The 9313-nt window shown below is 39.9% G+C and overlaps 1 protein-coding gene across 2 annotated transcripts; it reads left to right on the plus strand.

Moving 5' to 3' along the window:
• Window positions 1–57: 57 nt before the first annotated feature.
• On the plus strand, window positions 58–8423 carry flad1 (flavin adenine dinucleotide synthetase 1). Of its 2 annotated transcripts, none has more exons than XM_004541276.6 (11): window positions 58–311; window positions 1682–1774; window positions 2146–2314; window positions 2831–3208; window positions 3894–4007; window positions 4338–4551; window positions 4908–5055; window positions 5429–5527; window positions 5673–5862; window positions 7897–7970; window positions 8057–8423. In XM_004541276.6, exons 2-11 carry the CDS (start codon window positions 1767–1769, stop codon window positions 8190–8192), a joined length of 1530 nt encoding a protein of 509 aa, XP_004541333.1. In that variant the 5' UTR covers window positions 58–311; window positions 1682–1766; the 3' UTR covers window positions 8193–8423. The 2 variants fall into 2 exon arrangements, with proteins under 2 accessions (XP_004541333.1, XP_004541332.1); XM_004541275.6 differs by having other exon boundaries at window positions 59–311; window positions 4284–4551.
• The last annotated feature ends 890 nt before the right edge of the window (window positions 8424–9313 follow it).

Below are 9313 nucleotides of genomic sequence, written 5' to 3' on the forward strand. Positions count from 1 at the left end.
GGAAGGAGTGATTCTCCGTCCTCTTCCGGGTGGTGGTGCAGCAGTAAAGTTATGTTACTAATCGTTTGGCTGACACTTGTTTTTAAAGTAGATAAGCGACATTTATTACTCCTCATTGACTGTACTGATTCCGCCACATCTTTAAATGACTTTAGTGTACATTACGTGCTGGTCGTTAAGATCCGCCTCCTGAAATATGATTGGCTATCGTAGTGTGGTTTTAAGGTCACGTCATACCTTGAGCGACAGCTCGAGCTGCAGCTGTACCAACCGGTGATAGGGAGCTTAGCACGGACATATACAGCTGAGGGGTAAGTTCCCTCGGTTTTAATGAGATTGGTTATCAAATAATAAATGTAACACCCGGACTTTTCCCTCACACTAAACATATTCGTCGAGAGATATCGACAGTAGAGACAAAATTGAATGTGCACATCTACTTAAATTGTACTTCTTTATTTTGGCATAAGTAACCTAGCGAGGAGACTTAGAGTTAGCTAAGAATTTACTTTCAGGTGTTACACACGCTCACACACTTGTGATATTTGCCTTGTGTTTCAGTTATTTTTTGGTATGGCCATAAATGAATATGTCTGAGTTCACTTTATTTTCGCCCCGTTAGATAACTTACAAATGTTACGCAATGCAAACTATGTAAGCAGGTGCAAGGCAGTTGTGTCAAAAAGCGAATACTAATGTTTCTACGTTTTTAATGTCTAATATGGTTTCTTGTGTTGGTTAATAGACTGTAGTCAACGGGATTTACGGAGGGGCTAAAATGAATTATTCCAATCTCTGCACTCTTTTCCAGATCTCTCTTGAAAAACTATTAAGAAAAAAACAAACAAACAAACAAACAAAAAACACCCAAAACACTTTTTACCTTATACTTTGTCACTTTGACTTGATATCGTCCATAAGACATGTGTTGGACAGATCATAGGCCAGCTCGTCATCTACAACAGTTTACCCCTAATCAATTCTTGGCAAATACCAGAAGTCACTGTTTGCTTTATCCTTCTGCAACTGTGACTCCCAGGCTGCTCTCCAAACCACATGCACAATGTGAAGCATACAAGACACCTAGAAGTATCATTAAATGCCTGCTTTGGATCTGTTAATCCCTTAACAGTGGATTTAAGTACCATTATTTCTCTTTTTAACACATTTGTGTAATATAGATGTTTTTGCTTTGTTATCACAGAGTTCTATTTTGTCAGCAGTTTGCTAGCGTTTCAAACACTGGATGGAAAACGTGTTTTTCATCTGCATCAAATGATTATCTACCTTAAAAGACACAAATTATTAAAACTATTAAAACAAACTGTCACCATCTTATTGTTAATGATGCACACAGGACTACTGCAATTTAGTTATATACAACTGAAAAACAGTTAATACACACATTTAAATAGAAATAAAACAGTTTCATTAGCAACCAGTGACTTTTAATCATTCAAGTGTTTTAAATACAACTCTTTTCTTATTTCAAGTTCAACCACTTAACTCCAATTTAAAGCCTTATCAAAAGACCTATATAAATAAATAGCCGATTTAAAAAAAAAAAAAAAAAAAAAAAAAAAAAAAAAAAAAAAAGAGAGAGAGAGAGTCAGTGTTTAAGGAAATGCAGAAGAAATGCACAAATTATTCACATGTTAACAGTACACCCTTCCTCTTCCAGAGATACCTTCAGCTAAGGGACACACTATGACAGAGAAGAGGGTCTGAACAACAGCGAAGCCTTTTCTGATGTTCTGTGTGGATTCATGCTGATGTAAGAAACATTTCTTGTCACTGTAAATGCAGCAAAGTAATACAGATGCTATATTAAAATGCACAAATATCTGACAAATTACAGGGAGATCTTTAATATTTGACCTTAATATGGGGTGCATTTGTTTCCTCTGTTATGGTATTACAGAAATCACCGTTTGTAAGACATGCTGGCTTTTCCTTTAATTTGTGGCCCATCTGCATATTAACAGTTGAGCATACTGCACACTGCATTCCATATTGCATATGCTTACATACTATGCTAAAGAGGTCTTATTGACTCGATAGGTTTTTGACTTTGCTGAGTGTTGATAAACCTAGTATAAATTTGTAGTAAGAAGTACTCAATTAATTTGTTTCCATTGTTCCCAGCTTTTCTTTTCCGAAGCTGAGTAGAGCAGTGGTGCGTGTGAGGAGACTGGCAGCTCATCTCAGCAAGGCAACCATGTCAACAAACCTCCAGAGCAACAGTTCGTCTTCTGCAGCCAACGGGGATGCTCCTACTGCAGCCATTCTCATCATTGGAGATGAGATTCTTAAGGTGCTTTTGGTGTTGATAAAGTTTGTGCCTTGTGTGGCTTTTAAGCTATACGTGTGTGACAGCACCCAAATGAAAATCACTGGGAGTTTGTGCAATTGAGGAAATCAATATAAACTGGGTTTTTTGTAATAGAAGTAGGAGCTTGCATTGTGCAGTGTTTAACATATACCGTCATCTGCATCCCTATGTGTTTGGACCTCTATCCAGTCTCTGATGTGCATTTCATGACCTCAGGGGGAGAAAACTGCGATGGTTATGTTATGTGGCAGCTGTGGCTGTTTCTGAAATCACAAGCTTACTATTATTTTTTTTGACTTGACATGATCATGATTTAAACATGAAGTATTTGATTTTTGTCCAGTGTCACATCTCTCTGCCTGAAAATCAGCCTTCAGTCCTTGAATTTCATCAAGCAAGACCTTGGAGTTTCCTTTTCCTTTTTCTTTATTTTTTTGTGTTTCTTTCTTTTTTTTTTAAGGTTCTTGAATCTGATGTGCATGTGGGTGTCTCTTTCAGGGTCACACAGTGGATACCAACAGTGCCTTTCTAACTAAAGCGCTTAGGAAGCTTGGAGTGTCTGTGCAGCGCATAACAGTCATACCGGATGTGCAGGCAGTCATTGCCAAAGAGGTGGCCCTCCTTTCATCTCAGTATACGCACCTCATCACATCGGGGGGTATAGGTCCCACTCACGATGACGTCACCTTTGAGAGTGTTGCCATAGCATTCCACGAGGAGTTATATGCCAATCCAGACCTTAGCAAGCTGGTTGAAGAATTCTTCGGGGTTGGGGAGAAAAACAGTGCCGCTATGAAGCTGGCGATGGTGCCTCGCTCAGCAAAACTTAACTATGGAACTGACCCTCAGACTGGGCTAAAGCACCGCTACCCTCTGGTGAGTGAACTCGGTACAGAGGAATTTTTATAGAACACAAAGTTACTTCAAATATATCCAAGCTACATGGTGCTGTTCAACCCATAACCTTTCTTTAAGGTAAACAAAAGTGACGGTGTTTTCTTTAGAAGACAGATTGCAAACTAACTAGTTGCTGAAGGAGTGAAAATAGCTTCCTGCAGTGGTCAAAACAATAAATACTCTGAGCACACACAGACACCAGGCGTGAGAAGCATTCACACCTCTTACTCACAGGTCATTAAATTTGGACATTTTTCTCTTTAAGGTTAATATCTTTGGTGATTTATTAATGTGTTTCAAGTTGAGAAACATTAATGTACAGTATATTATTATTGAGAATTTACTATTGAGAATTTAAAATGAAACAATGAAGAACAGCCCTTAAAAAAAGTGCCCTGTCTCGGCAAAAGGTGGAGAAGGAGTTGGATACCATTCTCATGCTTGTTAGCTATAAATGGAACCCCAGACACCAGCCATTTATCTTAGCAAAAATAAATATCTGACATTTACAAAACTGTAAATCTGACCTCAATTATTAGCTGTCTCTGGGTTGCAGAGATGTGATTTAATTCCTGCATCATATTTCAATAGTTTCAACAATGATGGCTCGAGTACCGCCCCACATCTTTTCTTATAATTTGATGTGTCTACCTTTTTCTCCCAGGTCAGTGTACGTAATGTGTACATCTTTCCCGGGATCCCATCTTTAATGGAGAAGGCCTTCAATGGGCTGGAGCATCTCTTTGCTGGTTCAGGGACCACCTTTCACACTCGCGAGGTAACTCCATAACCAAACCTGTTACTTCAAAATCCAGTCCAAGTCAGAATTTGTATACTTTTGTTTTTTTCTAATAAATTTTTATGTATTTATCTATTTTTTACTTTTTGTTTTTAATAGAGTTTAGTACTTCCTCTATATTTCTGATATTTCCTTGATACTTTTAATGTATTTTACCTTTTAGTTTACTTTTAGTTGAGTAAAATAAAGTTGATTTGAATGCAGTGTTTAAATAGTACAATTAAGTTTACCAGACATTAGCTTTTTTGTTTTTAGGTGTTTGTCGATGCAGATGAAACAGACATTGCACCTGTGCTGACCAAACTGCAGGCTGACTGGGGCCGAAAGGTGGCTCTTGGCTCCTACCCTGACTGGTTGAGCAACTATCACAGAGTTAGGCTGGTCCTGGACGCAGACAGCCAGCAGGAGGTGGACAAAGCCCGAATACAGCTGCTAGACAAGCTGCCCAAGGGGAGCGTGGTGCCCTTAGTCACAGACCCGGTGTCCATAGCCCCCGCTGAGGTGTACGGATTGGCCAACAGTGGTGAGTGTGCGGAGAGTAATGGAAGATGATTCTTAAATATGTGTCATCTTGATATAAAGTGAATACTGACTTGTGCATTTTACACAGGCATTGGGACCAATAAAGAAAGTTAAAATATTAAAGTAATTTAAGTCGTAAAGTCAGAGTGGATAATAAAAAAGAAGAATATAACTCTGTGAGACAGAATGGTGAATAGATTACAATAAAGCTTCAATAACTAAGCTATGACAAACTACTAGCAGCTTTTTTTCTTTTCTTTGGATTAGACGTAGAAATGTGGGCTCATTTCTAAGATGCCTCACTGCTTGACTGCATTAATTATGAACCATCCTCTTACTGTCGATTCCTTCCTACAGGTACAGAGCTGGGTGAGAAAGTCATGTCTGCACTGAAAACAATAGAGGCAGCACTCCATCAGTATTCAACAGAGCAAATCTGTGTTGGCTTTAACGGGGGCAAAGACTGCACAGCGCTGCTTCATCTCTACTATGCTGCACTGAAACGGTAACAGGAGGGGAGAAGACGAGATGAGACAATTAAAACATTTTTGTGGATTTTTTTAATCTGTGAGGGGGGAAAAAAAACAAATGACCTGAGAGATGAAAGATGAAAATGAAGATTCAAATTAAAAACATAATGATAGCATTAGCGCACAGTGGGGTGTGAGATCTCAGCAGGAAGTAAATGGAAAAAGAAAACTAGTTTGAGGGCAGCACTTAGAGAAAATCTTGGAGAAGACTGACTACTTTTTTGGACTTTTCATGACCTGTGCTGGACAGATTGTGAGATATGACAAATACTTATCTGATCTTTTTCTGTGCCAGCATTGCTTATCTTTTTAAAAAATGTCCCTTTTTTCTCTTCCTGTCACTCTCAGCCGATATCCAGATACTAAAGAAAAGGTGAAAGTCCTGTATATTCGTATTGTCTCTCCATTCCCAGAAATGGAGAGATTTCTACAGGACACAACAAAAAGGTGAGCTATCCACCATCTAGCTATCTATCCAGTTGATGTCATGTATTTTAATATATCCAGTCCAGGTCTTGTTTTGAAAAATGTGGCCTAACCCTGTCTGTGTGGCACCACTGTATCTCATTACTTGCCGTTGTATGTCCCAAAGATATAGCCTGGAGCTGTTCACTGTGGAGGGCAGTATTCGCCAGGCACTGAGCGAGGTGAAGGAACGAAGGCCAGAGCTAAAAGCCGTCCTGATGGGGACCAGGAGGAGCGACCCCTATTCACATACACTCACAGACATGTGTCCTACTGATCCTGGCTGGCCTGACTACATGAGAGTCAACCCCTTACTAGTGAGTGTCACACAGTATGCATGCCGTTATATTAGGACTGTATGCTGGCTCTACGTGGCGTGAGGCGGTATGACTCGCCTCGATCTGTTTTCCTTTACAATCGAGTACCACTAAATGTGCGTGGGGTTGTTAGAGCAACTTGGCCAAACATCCCGTAATGTCATTTGTACGTGACACAAACGCTACAACAAAGGTGGACATCAAAGCGATGGTATACTTGCTGCTCAGTCTGTGGCTTTTTGTCAGACTGGGACCAAGTAGGTACTAAAAAAGTACCTGATACCAGATACTATCACCGAGGCGACCCGAGTAAGTACTAATGGAAACTGCTATAAGATCATACCTCATAATTTTCATTTTTAGCGCTTTTTCTGTTGCAGTGCTGTTTCTCTCTCTTTACTGAATTCATCTCTCTAGACTCAAATGAAGTCAAAGTACGTTCAAAATAAAGCTAAAAATACCCCAAAATACTTGAACAGAAAACAACATCATGCACAGATGGATTAAGACTTTTCTTCCATATTTACATGAAATACAACCATCTAGTAAAAAATGTGTATTTCCCAATTGGTTGGGAGTAGTTCCTGGAAGTTGCTTGTTACCAATTCCATCAAAAAACTCTCAACAATTGAATTTAATTACTTGCAGGTTGCCATGGTTCCATGTAGCTTTTTACCCCTTTAGCTGTAAAAGACTGATGGGTTATTGTCACAATGAATATGCAAGTTTGTGTTACTTGAGAAGGAGGTGACATGGGATTTTGAAATTGATACCATAGATGCAGCTACTAAAAATTTCAGAAGAGTTTGACTCCTTGATCTCAAGTTCAAGGTCAGAGGTCAAGTTTCCTGAAAATCTTTTGAATGTGATAATTTGATTTTGAAATTGAAGTCATAGGTGTATCTAATAGGAGGGATACCATTGGTAAGCCGCTAGTATTTTTCTTGTTTGTCTGCAGTACTTGCCAACCACGAGTTAAAGTAAAGGTGGAAGTAAAACTTGTTTTGTTGAAATGTACAACACAAATCGGAAATGGAGAAAATTCACCTTCAAAGGGAAAGTTGTGCCAACATTTTTCAAAAGGCCAGAGCTCAGTTTCTGGATCGTGTCAAACTTTTCATAGTTTCATTACAGCTCAGAGAGCAGCTGGACTGTATTTGTAGACAAGTACGTCACTGTATGACCACAGCAACATGGTAGTGATTAAAGCAGTCACGTGGAGGTTTTTGTCAAGTCATTGGAGAATACACATTTTTCCTAGCGACAGATGTCACTGACCGATGTGTAAACCCGCGTGATTCAGGCCTTAGCAGTCATTTTCCCAGTGACCACTCATAACCGGTCATTTTCCTTTCATGACCAGTGATTGTCAGATTGTAGGGTCGGGTAGTTATTATTCACTTATTCATTTGACACCACATTGTCACCATGATTGTCACATGTCTAAAACAGCAGGTGTAAAATAATGTGTCTGCAAAACCTCATGACCTGGGAAAGCTTCACTTGTTATCCTTGATGTTATTTGTCATCTTGATAAAAATTTCTGAATAATGCTTTATTCGTAAAGCTTTAAACGACTATTTTTCCTAAATAAACTCACACATAATGTGAGTGCACCAGTACATTAAAAGGCTTTCTAATGCAACACCAACGCAGAGTGAGGGATGCATGTTAACATTTCAACATGAAAGGGTCACAAAAGTGAAATCATTGCAGTGCTTTTTGCTGAATAGCTGTAGCAAGCTCACGTCTTGTTCTTCTGTTTAGTCTGGCTGAAGAATGGATGTGCATAAGCGACATGGCAGTCGCCTGCTTTATTTGATTTTATTGTTAATGCTAGTACTGTGTCAGCTGCTGTGATGGAGCACATAGAAGCACAGGTACATTTAGCAGTTGACCTCAATTCAAGATAATTTATGTAGTGCTTCATCTCATGAGTATATCTAAAAGGACTCCACAGAGGATGAGTTATTATAGCTTGAACAAAGGGAGTCAGTTGCAAACCAATTACATTTGTTTTCTAACACTCTCCAGGACTGGACATATCACGACATCTGGGCATTCTTGAGGACATTATACGTGCCCTACTGTATTCTCTATGATAAAGGGTAAGGATGTGTTAGTTGTCTTTATTCAGGTGTACACAGCTTAAAAAGCAGATCTTTAGGTCTAAAATATCTCTGTTGAAATGTAGGTACACTTCACTCGGCAGTATGGACAACACCTGTCGAAACGAGGCACTGAAGATGGTGGATGCCAGGGGGGTGACACGATACAAACCAGCCTACCTCTTGGAGAATGAAGAAGAGGAGCGAAACTCCCGCGCTTGAAACAATCTGTGCTCGTCTTACTTAAGCTGTTCTTCGTGGAGCCATTATTTTTTCTTTTTAAGGATGTCTGCTAACCATCCACCCTCATTTAATTCATAAGAAGGACCTTTTCAAAAATACCATGTCTGACTGCGGAATGAGATCACAGAGAAAATGTGTGTTGCTTGTGTACATGAGTCTAAAGTAATGGCTCTCTGTGCTGTTGAATAAAACATCACTCCTTTTTTTTTTTCTTCTATTGTCATGTTACTTTAAGAGGGCTCTCACATACAAATGGGAATCTGCAGGGCATTCAATATAGCTCTTCACTTAACTTATTCATGCCTCCCTTTGTCTTATCTCTAAATCCAATAACAACACTCCACCAGGAAGACGGGCTCCATCAAAATGTATTTGTAAATAATGTAAAAAGGGTTTTCTCATCGTGGAGAGAACACCAGATTTGAGAAACTCCCTGATGAAGGCCACCCAGCAGGCTCTCGTTTGCTAATCCGTGTCTCCGACTGAATACCCAGAATTGCAGGCTGCAGCATGTTTAGCTGAGCATCTCCCCACCACACACCCGCTCGCTGTAGTTCTCTTTGAAGCCCTCACGGGCGCGTTGTTCTCACGTTTTCTATTTAGTGCCCGTGATTATAATAAATTACCTTCTCCGTTTCCAGACATGATTGAATCCAGGCTCATCGATCTGCGCTCTCCCTCTCCCCGCCTGGAGATTAGTCAACACCGCGCAGCGTGGATCAATACCGGCCGATCTAATAAAGCGGGTCGCTTACGAGGCCACCGCGGGGCTGCACACACTGTTACACCAGCAATTACCACTTCTAGGCCGTCCCTCATACACCCCCTCCTAACATATCTGTCCTGGCTTCACGGCTTGCTTGATTTATTAATAATAACAGTAATAAAAGAGGCAATGAACAGCGGCTTTATAATCACAGCACCGATGTAATGGTGTGTGTTTTGGTGGTGCGGTAAACACACCGGGACATTGTCTGGAATGATGTTTTTGGGGTAGAAAATTAAGTTACAGTCTGTGTTAGGCCACTTCTAACTATAGCTGTATATGCAGCTTATATAATGTGAGGGGTTTACTTTTAAATAGGTCTAATTTGTGCTTT

Source organism: Maylandia zebra, linkage group LG11 (genome assembly GCF_041146795.1).
Source record: "Maylandia zebra isolate NMK-2024a linkage group LG11, Mzebra_GT3a, whole genome shotgun sequence".
Classification (NCBI taxonomy): domain Eukaryota; kingdom Metazoa; phylum Chordata; class Actinopteri; order Cichliformes; family Cichlidae; genus Maylandia; species Maylandia zebra.